Source organism: Cebidichthys violaceus, unplaced genomic scaffold, assembly GCF_023349555.1.
Source record: "Cebidichthys violaceus isolate CVI_PGR_0920_01 unplaced genomic scaffold, fCebVio1.0.p SCAF_1, whole genome shotgun sequence".
In the NCBI taxonomy this organism is placed as follows: Eukaryota; Metazoa; Chordata; class Actinopteri; order Perciformes; family Stichaeidae; genus Cebidichthys; species Cebidichthys violaceus.
Genome location: NW_027176262.1, coordinates 10,236,326 through 10,258,057, shown reverse-complemented (window position 1 = coordinate 10,258,057; position 21,732 = coordinate 10,236,326). Strand labels below are relative to the sequence as shown.

The 21,732-nt window shown below is 39.2% G+C and overlaps 1 protein-coding gene across 2 annotated transcripts in view; it reads left to right on the top strand.

Annotated features, from left to right (window-relative positions):
- Positions 1–21,732, top strand: part of zgc:172282 (leucine-rich repeat and fibronectin type III domain-containing protein 1-like protein) — a 154,668-nt gene that overhangs the window by 70,977 nt on the left and 61,959 nt on the right. For both annotated transcript variants that reach the window (XM_068710006.1, XM_068709996.1), the window contains exons 3-8: positions 17,034–17,250; positions 18,536–18,687; positions 18,924–19,177; positions 19,334–19,577; positions 19,688–19,845; positions 20,886–21,266. In XM_068710006.1, the coding sequence (XP_068566107.1) occupies positions 17,058–17,250; positions 18,536–18,687; positions 18,924–19,177; positions 19,334–19,577; positions 19,688–19,845; positions 20,886–21,266 (1,382 nt within the window). In that variant the 5' untranslated portion in view covers positions 17,034–17,057. The remainder of the gene's footprint in view (positions 1–17,033; positions 17,251–18,535; positions 18,688–18,923; positions 19,178–19,333; positions 19,578–19,687; positions 19,846–20,885; positions 21,267–21,732) is intronic.

The following is a 21,732-nucleotide window of genomic DNA, read 5'->3' as shown; positions in this document are numbered from 1 at the left end:
AGTCTGTGATATCTTCTCTCTTTTGTTCACACATGCACAAACACATATACTCTGTATTTATTTAAAAATAATTCCATGTAATTAATTGACCATGAATGTGTCAAGGGAACTTAGATTTTCAACAAATAGGAAACTTTTTTTTTTTATCCATCCAACCTGTCCATACACCAAAACATAAGAGAAGCGACTTGGTACCCATAGTCCTATACATCAAAATTGCAACTAAACTCAATCACTGCATTAAGCATTTCTGTAAGTCTGCTTATCAGCCTGTGCACATTGGTAAAATGCCAAATGTGTTGCCCTTTTCCATTCACAAAACTTTAATTTTGTTTGTGAAAACATGCCAGATTTAATTTTGTTTCGAGTATGCAGCTGGTCTTACAGTGCCTTCCACTCATGTGACTCTTACACCATTTGTGACGTCAATTATTCACACAGCACAAATGTTACAAACACTGAATCAATCAGTAGAACTGATGAAGCCTCCTGTATCTGTGTTCATCTTAAAGGGATAGCTGGGGTGTTTTGAAGTGTGGTGGTATAGCCAGTGTTTTACCTACTGAAGATGGCTGTTGGCACGCCCCTAGTTTGGAGAAATGGGCAGAAGTACTGGCACAAGAGCAAAGCCATATACTGCTGTAGGCAGGGGCAACAGCAAAAAACATTTAAGCAACCTAAAAGAAAGGCCACCCTAAATAAATCATAAGTGTACGCTACATTTAGAATATTTTCACCACTTTATCTTGCCATCAGACAGCCTTTCTTTAACTGGAGACTGAACTGAAAGTGAAACTTATCTATGATGTTTTTGTCAGCGGAGTCCTTTGGCTTTGAAGAGATAAGTTTCACTTTATTTTAATTGAAAATTACAAATTTGGCAAACCGGGGGCGTGCCAACCGCCATCCAGAGTAGGTAATACACTGACTATAGAAAAGTACCTCATGCAACCCTACTTCAAACTATGCCTTTAAAGACTACAAGATGGCAACATTGAGACTAATGATATGTCCTTTAGATGTATACATGTTTGTGGGGCCATGGTTTAGTTTGATTTCATCAAAGTGGGGGACATTAAAGATAAACTGCCAGTTAGTAATCAGATTTGCTACACTTTCTGTTGGTCCCTGCCCAGTGTTATCCATTAACCATATTGAGGAGAGTCATCCAGCTCTGACACACTTACACACTGTATGCATGAATGGATTGCATTGCTCATTTATCATTGTTACTCTGCTACTTTGAGAGAAAAAAATATACAAAACAGTGTCCTTTAGCATTGCTAAATTGATATTATGATGTATTAAGGGGTGCCGTAAATTTTTATTTTCTTTAATCTTAAAGCAATTTCCAACAAATGCAAATGCCAGATTAAGTCAGATTAATGACCATGCCACAGAAATCGTTGTAAAAAAAGTATTTTTCAAGGCATAATTATGATTTAATCATGGTGTTTTCCCCACCACAGTTAACTACCATGATTGTCAGTGAAACATTCATTCATGCAGGACGAAAACATGCATCTCTAGTTATAGTTTTTTCAATGTCAATGACAAAGCTTAAAATCCATCCAAGTATGTTATCTAAACTGTTGATCTAGGAATTGTCAAAGACATAAACATTCTAGAAACTAAAGTTATTTTACTCTGTAACTCAGAAAGCACAGCAAACAGGTAGTAGTTTCTAAATGCATCGTGCTGCTTCATCCTATGTCAGATTGTTGAATCTAAATGAAAGGTTGGAAAACGGTTTGAGGGTGTACCTGCAGAAATGCATTTGCAACTGTGGGTATATACAGTATTTATGTGAAATTATCTACATTACACAAATGGAAAATGCATTGGTATTATATTAGGAAAAATGTGCAACATTTAAAAAAAAAAAATGTTAACACAATGCTTCTGAACCGAGCTGTGTGAGTATTTGTGCATGCTGTAAATATGTGTTCATCACTTCTTATACTATGATTGGGTTCCATGCATGAGGTATATGATGATATATGATATTTCAACCCCTTAACAGTAAAAAAAAATTGTTGTAATTCGCTCAACAATGTACAGAGCTTTGTCATCAGGGCTTTATAGGAACTGTAATTATTTTTTTTAAACCTTGTCATTAAACAGGGGTTTAGCAGAATTGTCCAGACCTTGTATGTGGACATAAATGTGGAAAGAAGTCACACTAATTAGGAATGGAAGGAAGGAAATGGTAAACGTGACAGTTCCAATATTACAAGTATGTCCAGTGATTGTCCTTTATGTGCTTTGATTTCAACTGCATTATTGTCAGTATGTTTGACTATGACTTTAATAGACCATTAATTCCCCTGAGGCAGACTGCATCTGCAGCTGGATATTCTTGATCTCAGCTGGTTCAAGGGGAAACATCTTGAAGAAGGGATATGAACCTTGAAACATAAATGAAGACTTCTTCTAATCCCATTATGTGGAGGCGAAGCAGAAATTGCATTGTGTAATACCACTTAAGTGGACCCAAGTGCAGAAAACACACCACATGTGTAATTTCTGACTTTGAAAAAACAATTTATTTCCTGTCTTTGTCTGGGTCCATACAAATGCTCCCACATACTCCCAGAGTAGGAGGACAAACATTAAGTGAAATGATGTGTGATGCCTGACTAGGCTTAGTAAAGATTCTTCTTACTATGTGAGAATATAGTCAACATACTTCTGAACATAAGAAATTCAGGAGATCATGAGGTTAGAACAACTTATTGGGCTGAAGACTGAATAAACATGATGCTGTAATTTCAGAATCAAGGTATTGAATTGCTATTGTTCAATATATAAGCTAAAGTTCAGTGTATAGTGACTGACTATCCTGCATCACATATAACAAGAGTGTCTGAGTTTATTGTTCTTTTCCCATCCCGCTGTGTGTTTATTTTGCTGCATCATGCCACAGTCCTTTCTATCCAGATGTGTGCCAGTCTACCCCACTGAGCTGCGACCTTCACTCAATGGCATCTCAAGGCGTGTCTTGCGCTTCACCTTTGAACATTCTCTTAGGTGTGAATCTACAACATGCCAGTACATATCATGGCAAAGGTAAATCACTTAATAGATTTGCCACCCAGAGACCCAAGATAAATAGAGAATCTAAATATTCTATTGAAGCTGAGAACCATGACAGCCATGTAATTCCCTAAGCTGCCTTTGAAAGCATAATATTCATATTTCTTCATAGCAATAAAACCATATTACCATATGAAGGCCATAGGATAATATTATTATCAGCAAGCTCACTGTGTGTGCCTCTCCAGTGGCAGGGATCAGTTCAAAGCACAGCCCAAAGCATGAGTGCATGTGTGTGTGTATGTGTGATTGTGTGTGAGAGAGAGAGAAAGATAGTGTGTGCAAGTGCGTATGTGTGTGTTGCATCTGTGACTGAGTGTGTGTGATCAATTCCCTGAAGCGACAGCTGCACGGCAAGTTCCTGAATGGAGAGAGCTTCTCTGCGATGACTACCAAGTGGCGCACACGTCTCTTAACCTCTTTTCTCCTCTCATTTCTCTCATTTCTCTTACTTTTTTACTTTTCTTTCCCTTATCTTTTCCTTGTATTTCCCTCTTGTAGTCTGCTTCTTATTTCCACATGTTCCCATTGGCCTCTCCTCTACTTATTTTCACCCGCTCAGTTCTATTTCTCCCATCCCTTTTTTCTGTAATATCATTACTTCCCAATCACCTTAATCACCGTATGAGAAGTGCTTGCTTCTGCTCTCTGCAAAATAAGACACATCTGTCACAGCTAAAATCTGTATAAAACCTTGAATAAGAGAAAAATAAAGAGGGGAAAGAAGACAGGGAAGAAGGAGGAAAGGAATGAAGAAAGCATAAAAGGTAAGGGACAAATAAAATATGACAGGAAGAATGAAAAAGGATTAATGGAGAAACCATTAAGGAGATGCAAAGAGTGTGAGGATGTATGGAAGCCTGATGAAAAGAAAGGGTCTATATTTGGGAGTGTTTCAGATTGTGAGGCGTTTGATGTCAGAACCCCATTAGCTACAGAAGTGGGTATTTGGAGAGATCTTGCTGTATAGACACAATGTGAGTGTGTGTGTGTGTGTGTGTGTGTGTGTGTGTGTGTGTGTGTGTGTGTGTAAGGGAGACAGAGATAGATGGAGGGAAGCAAGAGAGAAAGCCATGTATTGTATGCTTCATGGTCCCTTGGCTTTTGAGCCTCAAGGCCAGAGTATCAGAAACCTGATCATGGCAGGTTCAAACATAAAAAAACAAACTTAGAAGGATAAAAAAACATAAAGATGAAATCCCCCCCATTGGATGACTGGGTTGTATTTGTTGCCTTTCCCATTTCCATGCCTTTATGCTAACGTCAGCTCTTTATAGTTTATCATTTTTCAAGGTCGACTTGGCTGTGCTTGTTCCAGCAGATAAAACAGCTGATGATCAAACAGCTTCTAGGTCTTCATATTCCCCTGACTGCCTTGAATGCTCTCACAGTGCAGTCGTGTTCATGCTGTTGCTGTCTTTGTCACTAGTTTGCAGTTTCTCTATGCTATGATTACCTCTTTGCTACTTGTCCTAAGATTCAAAACAAGTGGAATATGAGTAGAGATGATTGCAACATATTTTGAGATTTAATTGGAACGTGAGAGGGAAAGTTGTGAAATGAGTAGGTTTCACATTTTTAACTCATACATAAATGCCAGAAATTTGATACCCAAAAAATATTTTTTTTGTATTGTTTATGCTTGGTCGGGATGCAAACAAAGCAGTTTCTGTTTTGCCACCACTCACAAAAAAAATTAAGAATAAAAAAAGAGCAGAGGTGTCAGAGGTGTTCATAACCACAGTATCTCCAGTCTCTCTCTCCATGGAGGCTAATAAATACGCCATAGGGTACAGGTTCATTCTTTAACCCTCCCATGGAAACATGAACTGCCAACATTTCATTTCATTTAACTATACTGTGCACAATTTAATGGAAACATAACGACTACAGATGTATAAAATGACAGCAGGATTTTTAAAGAAAATAATAAAATAATGTTACACTAGTGATTTGGAAGACAAAACCAAACACACACAGGGTTGGATCTACACGACAACAGGCAGAGCTTTATGTTACACAGGTATAAAAATAGAATTATTGATGGTCAGAGTTGACAATTATATCATATAGCACTGCTGAGAGTGAGAGGAGGCTATTAGATCTGTCCGAGAGACAGAAGACGCGTGACTTGTAGTTGCTGCATCCCTCTATTGGAACGGGAATTATGTAATAGATATCACCAATTAGGTGCGAGGATGATTAGCGAGAGTTTCTGATGTAGCAGGGCAGAAATAGGGACTGATAGAGGCATGTATTAAATATCATGTTGGACGAAAAGAGGACAAGAGGAAGCAATAGAGATGACCTGTATCAGAGAGTGGAGACACAACAGCAGGACTGTGTGTCAGTGTGTGTGTGTGTGTGTGTGTGTGTGTGTGTGGTCTGTGTGTGTGTGTGTGTGTGTGGTTAGCGTTACAGTAAAACAGAGGTCGTGGTTAGTATTACAATGGAATGCAGTGCGACAAGCATTGATGCACTGTGCTAGCAGCCGCAATCACCTCATTATCTACTGTACTGAAAGGGTCAGGGCAGAGCGTTCGAAAGAAGATACAGAGAGGAACAGAGAGACAGAACACAAACAAAAAAATGAGGGTGACAATGATACAAAAGGAGTGAGATTAATAGATTGAAAGAAACGGAATTGGACGCACAGTGTGAAACAGCAAGAAAGAAAAGTAGATAGAGATAGGAAAGGGGAGCGAAGGAGTCATGTAACAAAAGAGCCATTAGCAAATGTCTGTTTCTTTCCCCTGCTCAGATCTCTGAAAGTCGGCATGTGTGTGTGTGTGTGTGTGTGTGTGTGTGTGTGTGTGTGTGTGTGTGTGTGTGTGTGTGTGTGTGTGTGTGCGTGTGTGTTTGTGGTTCAGATCCCTGCGGTGTATCAGTTCCACATTGGAGATAAGGGTTTGTCTGGGCAACTGTGTGTATCAGCACCTGTGTACCTATGTGGATGTGTGTAATTGTAGGATAGCCAACTTTGGTATAAAGCGAGATTTTCATGACAGGGGGCACAGAAAAAGACTAAAACTGTGACCTTCCAATTAACAACATAATAATATTGACTTTGATTTGACTGTGTACGACTATGAGCCACTAAAAATGCCAACGCTGTCACATAGTCACACATACAAATGCAATAACAGCAGTATTTATTTGTATAATTTTGCCTTGAATTTCCATTTTTCAGAGTAAGTCATTGGCAATTAAAATTTTTAAAGGATCTCATGAACAATGACATGATCTATGTTGTTTACTCACATTCCTTGCCAAAATCCTTGTGTTTCTGGCTGACAGTGTAACACGCTAGCGCATGTCTTCCCTCAAATTTGATTGGAAAAGATTGCCAACAAAGAGTGCATACGGCTGTGAAATCATCAACTTTTCTAAGCCACGTTTAAATTGCTTTCTGTCACAAGGAAAGTATTTCTTCCTTGGAGGTCCATTTTCTTAACGTTCTCCTTGAAGCTTATAGTAATCAGCTTGCTCTGATATGTGCTTCTCATGCCCGGATATGTTTAACTTTATAGGATTTCTTAAATTGGACGCCTTTTGAGAAGTTAATGCAACTATTTTTCTGCACTTGAGTAAAGCACTGGTATAATGGCTACAGCTCACTGCCAATTCAAAATCTGCCAAACAAATGATGTAGTAACAATAGAGCTGTATTCAACCTTCCATAGCAAAGCAGAGCAGTGACATAACTTTATTCAACCCATGCTGAAAGCAATGTTGCATATCTAAGTTGCATAATGCCTGCTGACCTATTCACACCAACCTGAAACATGGATTTATTCATGGTTCACTGTGTTGGCCCTTACAGGAGTATACAATGAAACAAAGTCAATGTGGTTGTGGCACTGTGGTTGAGTCTAGAGGTTAAAAGCAGAAGGCCAGTTAAGGTTTAAGAAAACTGTGTATATATATATATATATATACTTAAATTAAATTATATATATGCTTAAATGTGGCCATTATTTAGTATATAAAACATAAAGGGGTAACAACATCACAGTAAAGTGCAAGTTATTATTTCCATGTGTGTGTTATTGTGGTTAAATAAATGCTATTTAATGGTGCTGTTAGATTGCTGCTACCACCCGTTAATACAGGTGCTTGTCTTCCTTTTTGTTTTTTGATGGCAGTGAAAATTATGGTTTTGAAAGGCTAAACATCAATAAATAATGTTTAAATAATGATCTATTTGGTACAACTTCACAGATGACCCATTTTGCTGAATCAGAAATTTTAAGTGGTTTGCTCATTTCCTACAAACCATCTTTTTACGCTGGGATGCTTCTCAGCAGAAAGAATATAGCTGGAAGTGTGCAAACCAACCTGCTTTGTGATAATGTACATTGTAGGCTACTGTGATGTTGTTCCCCTTTCCTGCTTTAGATACAATGTAATCACAATAGCATTTGTGACACCCTGTCTACCTGACGGCCCCTTCTCTGATCTGCTCTGGCTTTCACGTGTTTTGCCACACTGACGCACACCAGGAGCACCGAGAAATTGGACTTTCACATGGGTGGAAAGTATCCAAATATCTCATATTGTGAGCTACAACAAGCATTGTCTTAATTGCTGTCTTAATTGCTTGCACAAATGTCTTCTTAAACATAAGGCAACAGCATTGAATGACAAAATACTTACATACTAACTGAAGCTCTATGGATCCTGGCTCCTTGGTTTTACATTTCAGCCACATCACACAGTGGTCAGTGGATGAAGTTTTCTCAGTTGCCATGTGGGGTCATTGGCTGTTATGATATCATCCACAGTACTTAAGCTGATGCAGATCTTGTGATTTGATCGAAAGCTCTAGAAACGTTGAGTGAGTTGAACTTGATTCAGCAACTGTTATTTTCCCAGCCAAACTTAATGATTAGTAATTATGTTATATTGAAAAGGCAATTACTCCTTTTGGATTTGTATACTTTCTATTCTGTGAGCAGGCACATTTAACATGAGGAGAGTATCCAAAATTAAAGTGAGGCTTGGCTACTGCCATACCTTCATTGAATTGATAGAGTTGCTGAACTCCCCCTCTGTAATTGTATGTTTTAATGATTGCTTTAGCAGTTGGCTTTTCAATTTCAACAGATATGAGTTTTGGCAGGATAAGAAAGCCAAAACTGCATTCACCCGGCGAGGGAATCTGGCTAGAGTATGGGTGCACTTTTGGGGGGTTCCCCAAATTATGACAAAAAGCTAAAATTACTCAAATGTTTGTATTTATTGCATTGGAATTATGTTTAATGGGCCTATAAAACGTATCTCTCTTCACACTTGTAAAAGCAGCGCACAATGTTTGTTTGTTTGTTTGTTTTCTGATAATACAAGTACACTTTGATGTGTATGTTGGGCAAAAATAAATTGTGGACCAACACACTATTACTGCACTCTTCCTTCAACACAAGTGCAGTCTCTCTCTCTCTGAATCTATCTCTCTCTCACCCACACTCACCCTCTCTGACGGCAACACTCCAGATTCATTACTTGCTAGATCTCCAGACCAATCTTGCACTTTCTCACAGCCCCCATACACACACTCTCACTACACCCCCACATGTATAACACACACACACTCTCTCCCCACCTCCTCACTGTTACCATCCATGTGTCATTGGCTGTTGCTAAGTTACATGCCCCCACCAAGTTTTTTTGCGGCCAATAAAAGCTTTGCCTTTACCACTGGTGTTGACAGATACCCCAATCTGTAGGAGCACTTTGTTTTTGCTTTAGCTTTATCTCTTTCCATTGCTTTTTTTTGCCATGGTCACCACCTGTCCATTCACTTGCTTGCATGCCTTTTCATGCTTAGATTTTTCTTTTTTTGCTCCCAATCTAACTCCACATTTAACTTTTTCTTACCCTCCCCCATTTGAGGAATAAAAACATAATGAGTTATAATTATTGAGGAAGAGAACAACACAGAGAGTAGATTAGGTAGAGTTTTGCTTCAGTGACAGTTGACATATTGTTGATATGAAAACGGAAACGGTACAGATTTGTTTCACCATTAATCACTTCAGCTTTACACAGAGTAGAAAGCTGCAGCACAGCTTTCTACTTATGAGTATATACAAGCATATACTCACATACTGTAAACTAACACACACATAGCGTGTCTGATTGAAGTTAACTTTGTGTGTGTGTGTGTTTGCGTGTGGATGTACATTATGTTTGTGTGTGTGTGTATGGAGCAGATGGATAATGCTGCTTTTGATGTTGTTACCCAGTGCTCTCGCTAGGGTAGACATTTCAGAAATAGATGGAGCACACACAACTATTGTTATGTGCACACAAACACAGACACATAATCAAGCACTTATGTACAAAAGCAAGCAAGCCCATAAAGACACACTCACACATCCACACATACATACACACACAAAAATGTATGCAACGTACAGTACACACAAACACACACATTTCAGGTTATGTCTGCATGAACACAGCTGCATGAGCATATTCAAATAAGCAAATATGATAAAAAGCAGTAAGGAAAAGCAAACATGAACACGTTCATGCTCTTGTACAGATACAGTAAATTATACACAGAAGACACTCTGCAGTGGTTCTGCAAGAAAGCTGACAGGGTGATCCATCTCCTTTGTGAGGCGCAGTGTACTCTGGCAAAGCAGGCTGGACACAGCATAACGCATACACACGCACACACACACGCACACGCACACACACACACACACGCACACACACACGCACACGCACACACACACACACACACACACACACACACACACACACACACACACACACACACTCAGATGTGGAGTGCAAAGATCACATCAATGGGTTATTTCCAATTCTAATTTAATGAATGATGGGGCACAGAACCAGGATGAAGATGATGGGGATATAGCAGGTAATAATACAGGTAATAGATCATCAATCACTACACTACATCTATGTTCATGGCCACCACATCTGATTTATGCTGCTGGTTCCAAAAGCAATAACCTTCCTATAGTATTGGCACCGTTGGGTCTAAAAATCCCACGTCTGCAAAAGTGATTATTGCTCGCAATTTGATGGTGTTATGCAAATGCCAATAGTGTCAAAGACAGATGGACAACCAACTTTGAGTCCCCAAATACCTTTGGTAAAAAGGTTGCATGTGGTTGCACTCCGCATTGTTGTTAGCTGTGACTTTGTTCTGTGGCTAAGCAAACACTGATATTTAAATTATTTTTTTTTAACTGTGCACAGGTTGAGTTGTCTTCTCTGTGTTGTTGATACACAGCGTATCATGTTTATGTAACTAGAGATATATTTCAGTGGGAGTAAGCCTTGATGGTTATGAGATCAAAGGTTGCAAGATGGAGTAAAAATGATCACCAGAGGTCCTTGCAGTAAATTTGATTCTTGAAGACATAACATTTCATAGCCAGGACTTAGGTGGAGGCAATACGGGCTGCCACACTAAAGGTATCTTTTGACGGACAATTAAGGAAGCAAACAAGATAGCATGTGCTTGCTCAGAGGTTGCAATCATGCCTCAACTTGTTAAGCCAGAGATAAACTCCAGAGGCAGGATCTGAACAAATTTCTGGAACTTCAAATATCATTTTGAAAAATGATTCCCATCAACCCATCACTCTGGGGTTTTAGCGGAGCATGTGGGTCATGTCACCAGTTGACTGAGAGTGTCTTCCACAGGAGACAGTTGCTTCTGGAAATGTGTTTGACTGCCTGGCCTTACTCTGTGGAGCAACTTAAATTGCTTAAAGCTAAGCCTACATTTGAAGTATTTCCATGTGTATTTAAACAATCATAAACTCTAGTCAATTGTCCTCCATTATCTTCTCACTCTACAAATCATTCTTCCTCACTAACTGTTACTTCCTTCACTCTTTTTTCCCGGCTCATGTTTTCTGGCTTGTTCTGTTGTCTCTGATAATTTGTCTCATGTCTTTCAGTCTGCCTCATTCTACATTGCTCTTATAAGCTTAGTTATGCATGCGTGTGTGTTGTGATTTGCATTGCTAATTGCTTCAGATCGGGATGTAATAACGGGGCTTTGCTTTTAGTTGTAGTTCTTAGAACTGCTAATCTGTGTGTCAGACCACTGCTCTGGTTTTTGATTGTCTTTAATGTGAATGGTGGAAACTTTGTTGTTGTTTCTTGTTTTCCATCATCCTAGAAATCTATTATGTGTGCATTAAATAAAGGAGCTTTAGTTGGCTTTAGGTTACTTTAATCACATATTGTTGTGACTGAAGCGCACAAACTTAATCAGAGGAAAGTCTACTATAATCGTCAGGAGACCAAAGCTCTCTGCTTCTTCAAACACAGTAGACATCGTAGCATTGCAATCTGCTATACTTGAAATAGAACATGAGTAAAGACAGCCCCTTGTTTCCATTGATTGGGTTCGAAATATATAAGAAAAGTACACTGTGAGAAAGGGCTCTTTAATCTTCAAAGGTAGGGTCGATATGAACTGCAAAGGCGATTTTTGTTCCCTTAGAAAATGGACGTGGCGTGTTTTTGCAGTATGTGTAGCTAATTACTGATTTATTCAGAACCCTTCAGTATAACTAAAGCAAAACAACTGTTTTCATTTCTTCCAAAGCAACAACACCTTTAGCTGTGTTTGAAGTCTTGGTGTATCCCTTACATTTTCTTCTCATTACTAATAACCATTCTCTTGAATGAAGAATACATTCAAATCCTAGCATTTTCAACACAAACACACAAATGTAGCATCCCAGCCTGGTACAATATCTGCCCTAAACACATTGAAAAATACTCTGCCTGGGAGAAGCTGATTGATTCACAAATGCAAAGCGCAGATCATACTGTCAAACAAAACAAAGAGACTGTCAGTGTGTGTTTGTGCCTTACTTTGCAAAATCATACAAAAACATAAACATTTGTCATTGTTGGAGACATCCCCAATGTTCTGGCAGCTTGCACAGCCACTTGTAGAAAATGAATATCAATGCAGAGCTCCTCTGTGTTATTACTGCAAAACTATACTGGATGCTTTACCTCCAACTTTCAGACATAAAGAAACATTATACTCAATTTTAAAGACCTGACATTTAGCAAAATGATGGTGGCAGTTTGGCATTTGTTGGGCAACATGTGTTAACATTGACTTTAGGAACAGTTGAAATGATTTTTCGGGACAGTGTTTTCTTTTAACCTGTAAACTTAAGCGCTTTTTCAAGACTGACGCATTATGATTGGCAGCTTTCGTAATTGAAATAAAAAAAGATGCGTGAATGCAGCTTAGTAAATAGATTTTTTTTTTTTTTTGATGAAGCTAAAAGTGCTGAAGTGGCACATCCTGCTTACCCTCAGTTCTGTTCTTTTAAAATTACTGCTGCCCCTCTCAGCACCATCCAATCCCTAGTATCCCAATTTCCATGGCTACCAACTGGATTAAAAGTGCTGCTAATTTATGACAGTAACAAAGTTCGTCAGTATGTTCCTCTTGCGTTTGCCCGAATGGTTACATAGTAGATTCTAATTTAGCTTAATATGAGGCCATCAGGACAACATACCGTATAATAATTGCATTATTTTGCACCAAGACTAATCCAACAAGGGCACAGTTTGGGTTATATGTTGGCCAAAGATGGGCTTAACTAAGCTCCGTGAAGGATTTGTGATCGCCACTGTTTGTAATTATAATAAGCCCTAATGTGACACACATTGTTTTGCCTATACTTTATGCCACCCACACATGCAGCAGAAGAGGGTAAAATTATCATTTTAGGCTCATATATTCATACCACTTTACTGACCATGGTTTCACACAGAAAACTGTCATGGGTTTACCAATCAGGGCTTTAGAAATCATGACCACCAATGTTGAGTCCAAGACCAAGTTGCCTCAAGACCAAGTCATATCCAAGTCCTCTTCTAAGACCAAGCTTTAACTGTAATTTAGTCATATTTCTTCAGCAGTACAGTATTCATGTACAACAAGTGTGTCATGCTGTATGAGCCTTTGAGTATGAAGGTGTATATAGCGCTATACAAATACAATGTATTATTATTATTATTATTATTATTACTACAAGACAACCAGTCACTATCACAGCTGATTCGAACAAGGGGACGTTTTGTTGAGTCAGGACAGAACTCTCCATAGCTGAACAAGCACGGCAGTGAGTAATGGTGGGTGACTGACTGCTATCATCCTCACTGAATTACACTGAAAAACCCACGTCTCTGATTGAATAGCGTTAAAAACACACATACTTTGGATGTGGGGTAGAACCAAATGAGGTGTGTGATAATGTTTAAAATAGGACACTTATACTGTAGATATGTTTTTTGTATTGATTGTGTGAAGGGATTACAGGTGAAGGCAAGTACAGGGGCACATAAACAGCCAGGAGGGATAGAGAGAAAAAGACAAAAACAAAACAACAACAACGGAAGAAAAGAAACAATCAAAGAGACAAAAGCAAACTCAAGGTGTTTGTGTGTGATCAGGAAAATGGGTGAGTAAGAGGTGTTGAATGAGTGTAAGTGGTAAAATAAGACATATACCTACACACAAAAAGCACCAGAATACACCATCAAAGTATAGATATGATAATAATAATAAAGAAAATATTGATGACAATTACTATCTATTATTCCCGTACCCCCATAATTAAATGACTATGCTGTTGAGTTGAGCTATACATACACATGTAAGCCGGATGAGTGAGTGAACAAACTTAGAGATCGGTACCTATTTCTGCAAAATAAACACAATATAGATACATTAAAATAAAGCCATCACAAAAGTGAGTGAGACAGCGTGAGGGGAGGATGGTGTGGGGAAAAACAGGAACAGCATGGAGAGCCTGAGAAAGGAAGCCTGCAAGATAGATGATCATGGGAAAAGAAGGAACCATGGTTTATAAATAAAGGCTTAGGACAAGGAGGAAAGGAAGAAGAGGTAAGAGGCAGGTAGGAAGATGATGACAAGAAGAGGAATGTATGATATAAACAAAGAGGGAACATGAGTTGGGGGGGAATGATGGACAGCTAGAGCATATCATAGAGGGTGAAGGATGGTCAAGTGATGTAAATCTGATACGACTGGGAAATTGCCAATTACTTTATATTTTGTATATAACATGGGATGTATTTAGAGGAGTATGCAATAGGGATGATGCAGTGAGACCAGTGTAAAGAGGGGGATTAATGTGGTGTATGAAAGAAACGGTGATGTGAAGGTACGGCAGGGGAATAATCACGAGCAATGGAGAGAAATATATTAAAATTACATAGAAAAAGGTTGAGAGGGAGTAAAATAGAAAGGCAGATAAACGAACAAATGTCTCTGTGTGTTTGTAAGTTACAATTAATCATTGTTTCTGCTCTATGTTTAACATTGTGAAAGGATGGAGAACATTACGTATCAAATAACAGCAAATATATCTTGGCTTATACGATTGCATGCACTCTCATTTGTTTGTTTGTATATATTTGGCAGATTAGCTTTATTGGTGATAAACAGTAGAGTCTAAGACAAAGGGCAACACTGGGTATTGTTTATCTTGTGATGCTGAAAAACAATGTTATCCCTTGATAAAAATGTTCTGAGGGTTTTAGGAGTATCAGGGGAGGAGCAGAATGGAGGAGTAGTATTTTACACAGGCCTCCTACTAAATACAAGTATAGTGCTATTGATTAGCCTGGGAGTCAAACTGAGCAGGCTAATATACCTCTGCCCACTGGTACACACACATATCACACCATGAGTTATGAGTCATGTATGCTGTGTTAAAAGTGAAAGTGGTTCCATATTTAGCCGCCTGGTTCAACTGACCGTAATGATGATCCATAATGACTTCTGTGACACATTGAGTTATTCACTGTTTTGCAGCAGATGGCCAAAGCATGGTTTTTGAGTCACACCTTCAATTTGTTTAAGCTAAATTATGAAAGATTGTGCTATGCAACAGTTGTTGACTGCACTGAAAGGTGAACTAAGAAAAAAGAATGGCTTTGACAAGGAGAACAGGTAAAATAATTGTAATAATAATGTATGTGGTCTAGTATTCAAGAATGTGGTCTAAGAAATATATATATTAGTTTTTTTTAATTGATTCATTGTTGATGTTGCATTTAATTAGATGTAGCTGTGTCACTATTGCAAAAAAGCATTGTTGGTATGTTTGGATATAGCAGTTTGGCATTGACAGCAACAGTGGCTACGTCATTTAAAAAACAGCAACTTCAGAACAACACCCTAACCCCTTGGACATAAGTTCTTCTAGTGCATATCCGGTGTCCCTTTCTTCATCCACTATCTCTCTTTTCTGTTCTTGAATGTGCAATAACAACCAAGCCTCTCCCTGCTATTAACAGGATTCTATTCTGCTAGTTAGCAGTTATATTGTTACCCAGCATGCGATTTGGTGGTGTACAATGTACAATTATTAGTTTTACAAATTTTTGTAGGTTATTAATTGTTGTGTTATAAATTTCTAACCATGAGTGAAAAGGGTACACAGTTAATATGGGTCCCTTCTCAACGCACTTATAGTCGTCCCCTCCGTGGCGCTCACAGCACAGGAAATTAAACCCGGCTACAGAATGAATTGGTATGCCACCCAGCACAGCACAGCTACAATGGCACCTATACAGTTGTGAGCAGACACAGTTCTTTTCTATCACATCATGTAATCGCAGAGGAGGTCAACATCTCTTGCAATTGTAAATGTGATGCGTCAGGTACAACTTTTCGCAACACCAGTTGGAAAGACTTAGACAGGTGTTGCTGGAAACAGATACTGAGTGAGGAAAGGATGTCCCTGAGGGGGTTTAAGTGGTGTAAACTGGAAAGAGAAAAATCTCTCTGACAATTTTTGATGGAACCGTGTTAAATTGTGTGTGTCCCCCGAGTCCTGAGAGTGTCATCATGCCCAGCACTGTTAATTTGAAATACCAAACTAGTCCAAAATACTGAGAAATAACAAATCAGTTTGATGTGGAAAAGAGCACAGAGGGATGTGTGCTCGTGAGAAGCCTTTATTTAGCATACAAGCTGTTGTGGATGAGAGATGCAAGTTTGACTGTTACAGATATCAACCTCTTACATCTTGCCAAAATATCAAACATGTACCCCAGAAAATGCCAGCTCAATATGCTGCCAATATGCTGGGTAATTTAGTCCAGCTCCTGAACAGTGCAATGATCTATTTCTGACCCCTGGCTTTATCATAAAGTAAAAAAAGAAGAAGCACAGGCATTGGGAGCAACTATTTCAATGTGTATCAGTATGAAAAGACAAAATAAAGAAACTACATGTCAAAAAAACTACTGGACCAAGGACTTTATGAACAAGTTTACAGTCCAATAAGCAACTTTAGATTTGAGACTGGAGTTGAAGTTGAGAGACAATGTGTACGACTGGATTGTTTCACAAGTAGCCAGATTACAAGCTAATTTTAAATCAATAGCAAGTTAAATCACCATCAGGCAATAGCCATTGGGTTCCGAGATTGCATTTCTAGCCAATGCGTTCTTCCTCTTTTGATCTCCACAAAGAATGTTTACTTGCATTCAACCAAAGACAGCTTAAACTTGGTCATTCACTACTACTGGGACTACAAACAGATACCAGAACACTTCCACTGCCAAAATCCTGTCCGGTTCCTACAGAATCTGTATTCTACATGTGAAGAATCTGCTATCTTTAACAAGCTGTGGTTATCTCTGGTTAGCATGTTAACCAATTTATGAATCTACCAACAATAGCATTCATGTTTGTTTTTGTGGTATAATAGAATAAAGAAAGAACCTCTAATTTGTTTGAGTCTACAGAGGACTTTATGTATACATGTTCATACATCTATGTTTTTCTTCTTTGTTTTCTTCTTGCCAGTTGCCCTTTCTTGAGGAAGGCTATCTTTGTACCCACTCAAAGTCATTGCTCTTTTCTTTCTGTCTTCCAGTTGCCCTGTTCCCTGCGCAGGATAATGGAACGGCTGTGGTTCTCTTTGCTGTTGCTGGCAGCAGCATGCAGGGGCCAGCCGTGTCCGAAACGCTGTATGTGCCAGAGCCTTTCTCCATCGCTCGCTATTCTCTGCTCCAAGACAGGCTTGCTGTTTGTTCCTGCAGCCATTGACCGACGCACCGTGGAGCTACGGCTCCAAGAAAACTTCATTACAGGTAAGATACCTGCCAGTCTGTCTTGTATTCCATTTAAACATGAATCAAGGCAGGGAATTAATGCATTTTGCATGGTTCAGTCAGTTCTTCCTCATCAACCATCATCTTGAATGATTTCCTCAAGAGGGAACATGCTGCATGCTATAATATTAAGAAGTAGAAGAAGTAGCAATATTGCAAAAGACTGAGCAATGTGTCACACTTAAATATACCACTGAAATGTAAAGGGAACATTGGATGCAGTAAGGGGAGTGGGTCACAAGTTAGTGATAGCACTAAAAACAAATGTTGGCTCAAGTATTATTTCTCATGAGTCTGGTTCTTTTTAACTTTCATACTTTGAAACTTTTTTTGTTTTGTCGTTAAGTCTAGCAAATCTCATTCATGATTCATCTTTTTATATCAAAGAGCTATATATGATACTTTGAAACATACTTATTTTTAAGAACTGGAGTGTTGCTTTATTCTTTTAATTTAATCTGGATTCCCTTTCACTCCCACCAAGGCAGCTACCTAATCTTCCCAGACTCAATTTAAAATACATTATTTTCCATAGTTTGCTAAAACAAAAGACACACAAACTAAATAAAGACTACTTTCACAAGGTTCAGTATGATGATTTAATGCACCATTAACAATATTACTTAGCCATATTCTTTTAATCACATTGATAATGTCCAAATCAATTTAGTTTAAGTTTAGCACTATCCTGTGCTAAACTCAATATTCTGTATTTAATTTTAGGGGTGACCAGATCCTCTCTGCTGTCAACTGTGGTTCTTAGCGTATGTTGCCAAAAAGTTCATTTTAAAGGAATTTAAACATCCTTCAGTCCAGGCTCTAAGAGGCTAATTGGGCATGGGCTTGCTAATATAAATATTAAACAAAATAGTTTGCATGTGGCCAAATATGATCATAGCAGCTAGTTCAGCAGAAAAGTATGTAAAGCAACAACCACTTTATTTTTTATAACTTTTCTTATACATATTTTTGCAATCTTGAAAAAAGATTTTGTGGGATGACATTATCAGTAATAACCGAGGTATGAGCGCTGTCTAAGCACTGTGCAGAGTGGTGGGACACACAAAGCTTTTATTTACATGATGGGTATCAAATGAAGTACTCTATTAGTATTGGTATCACTTTAAGGCTACTGATAATGATACTGGCATTGTCATTTTAAACGATACCATGCCCTACTTAATACTTTACCAAGGTAATATATCTGATCACTTAGGACCCAGTTGATTGAACATCTCTTTGTGTTCATTCTGCTCACTCCCAGCTGTCCGAAGAAGGGACTTTGCCAACATGACCAGCCTGCTACATCTGACCCTTTCCAGAAACACCATCAGTCAGATTCTCCCTTCAGCCTTCTGTGACCTGCGGCGACTGAGAGCACTTCATCTAGACTCTAATAGATTAACTGTGATAAAGGTGAGACTGATGGAATGGATTAATGATGGCAAATGGGAATGAATAGTCAGATAGATTATTGCCGTGATAAACTGACTTAGAGGCCTTTAAGTTTGGATAGGTGGTCAATATATACACATACTTAAATGATAGAGCTACAATGACAAACAGATAAATAAAACAGAAGAGTTGATACACTATCCTTTCTGATATTTATGTGATGCCTCACTGAGCATTTTTGCTTTTTCACCAACCAGGATGACCATTTCAAAGGCCTGACCAACCTTCGCCACTTGATCCTTGCCAACAACCAGCTCCACTCCATATCTCCCCATGCCTTTGATGACTTCCTATCCACACTGGAGGATCTCGACCTTAGCTACAACAACCTTGCCCAAGCACCTTGGGACACGATCGGGCGCCTAACCAACGTCAATACCCTAAATATGGATCATAACCTTATAGAAAACGTTCCCCAAGGGGTATTCACCAACCTGCACAAGTTGGCCAGGTATATTGATTGGTGATCTGATGTTGTGAGAACAGATAATGTAAAGATTCCCAGGTTGGTTTACTGATCAACTTAACTGTTGATATACTGATAATGTATCTGTGTCTTTCTCTCTTAATCCAACCCTCATCTTCTCCTTACCTCGTCCATTAACAGGCTAGACATGACGTCTAACAAGCTGAAGAAAATTCCCCCGGACCCATTGTTCCTGAGAATCCCAGTTTATGCAAAGTCCAGAGGCTCCCCCCTCTCCTCCCTGGTGTTGAGTTTTGGTGGCAACCCCCTTCACTGTAACTGTGAACTTCTATGGTTGAGAAGACTGACCAGAGAAGATGATCTTGAGACATGCGCATCTCCTCCTGACCTCAGTGCCAAGTACTTCTGGACAATACCTGAAGAGGTGACATTTTAAGCTTTTCACTTGCAGAAAACTAATACAAAATGTATCGTAACCTTGAAACTATATCATTTAAATATTTAATAATGACCTTATACTTTTTTGCTCTTTAGGAGTTCATTTGTGACCCACCAGTTCTGACCCGTAAGTCACCTCATACAGTGGCTATGGAAGGCCAGCCTGCCAGCCTGAAGTGCAAGGCAAATGGCGACCCAGAGCCCGAAGTCCACTGGATCAGCCCTGAAGGGCGACTTATATCTAATAGCTCCAGGTACAAAGATTATTTCTATACAGTTCTATATTCTTGTTTGATTTACAATTACTTTTCTCTATAAGCGTATTGATTGTCTATTTTATCAAAATTAAAGGACAGGTGTTAATTTAGGGCATGAGATATTATTCAATGATGTCAGAAACCTGGCAACCCAGTTGGCAGGTGCAAGAAAAGCGGCCCTTTAAATATTCCTCCCTGTACTGCTTCACCTCAGCGCTATGTGCAACCGAGTCAAAAAGTCAGACAGGGTTGTCTCACATAATTTTTGTCTTGGCTGTAGTAGTAGGGCGTAGGCACATGGCTTGTGTGGGCCAGCTCTGAATCAGGATTAGAAGGTAGCTGTTGAGGTCACACCTTGGGTTTCTTGTTTTCTTTGTCTATAAAAAAAAAAAAATCTGTTATAAAAGGATTGATAGTATTTTTAAATATGTGACAGAACTTTTATATCTTTCTTACGCACTTTTTGTTGTGAGATTTCTCTTTGCATCTTTAGATGTTTTGTTCAGTAAAAGCTATTTCATGGAAATGAGGCATTGTCGGGTTGTTAAAGAATACCATTGGGTGAAGGCTTACACTTATGGAGATGAAGCCCACAAGTTGTCAGCAACTATCCCCTCAACATGGCTGTCACTGCATTGATTCTGGATAGAGTGTGGTTGGATGCTGGTGGTTGAAGCTGGCAGTATCAGCTGCTGGAGGCAGCAAAGTACAGGTGTGACTTAATGGGTTGATAAGAAGAACAGTGATTACCAATTGGCTCTGTGTGGGTGACAGAGAAAGAGGGCTCACGTGACTGGGATATGTGGACCAGAAGTGAGTTGCCTCAAATTGAAAGTGACAGAATCATGGTGGATCATGTTGTAACCAGAAGTGAATATTTTTGAAATGACTGGGGAGGGACAATCTCATATGAAGTCCTGACTATGCCAACTGCATGAACTTTTTTACAGTATATAATTGTTACTTTGTTGTAACATTTACACTACAGTTAATGCTTTGAACTTATTCACTTTATGATACATTTCAATCTGTTTCAGAACTTTGGTTTTCCCTAATGGAAGCCTGGATATCAATGTAACATCCCTGAAGGATTCAGGTAACTTCACCTGCATTGCCTCCAACGCAGCAGGTGAATCCACAGGAAGGGTGGAGCTAGTTGTTACGGCGATGCCCCATCTGGCGAACAGCACAAGCCGCAGCCGAGACCCGTCCTCTGAACCTGCCCCCTCTGACATCCTAACCTCCTCGAAGGTTGCCCTGCCGAACAACGAGACCAGAGGGGCAGACCGGAGGGTCTCACTGGTGGAATTGACAGGGAACTCTGCCCTCATTAGGTGGAGCAGTCAGACTTCTTCAACCGGAGTCAGGATGTTCCAGGTCCAGTACAACAGCTCTGGGGATGACACACTGGTTTACAGGTCTGTTTATCTACACTGTCAATTTATGATCTGACTGTCTGTGAGTTTTCATTTTCTGTCCTTATTACAATTTTAGTGGTGACTGCTATGGACTCTTTGAGGAGTATTAGTAAAAAAGCATGTCTGTGCATGCATGTTTTAGTCAAGGTCAGCGTGTGTTTGTGAGCAGTTGTGTGTGCATTAATAAGGAGGCATCAGCCGCTGCTATGAGGATGAGAGCAGATGATAGATGATACAAATGGAGATTAGCCAGTCATCCAGTCGTAAAAGTCTAATCAGCTGAAATGATAAAGACATCTGTAGTGGAACAGAGCCATTGCTGGGTTCACTCAGCCTGGGCCAAATGTGATTGTGGCTGTTTCACTGCTTGTCTATCAACTGGCTTCAGTGCCACGTTGATGTGCTGATCTTGTAGCCACATTGTTTCATTGCTGATATTTATATTATGGCTCTATGAATGTGATAT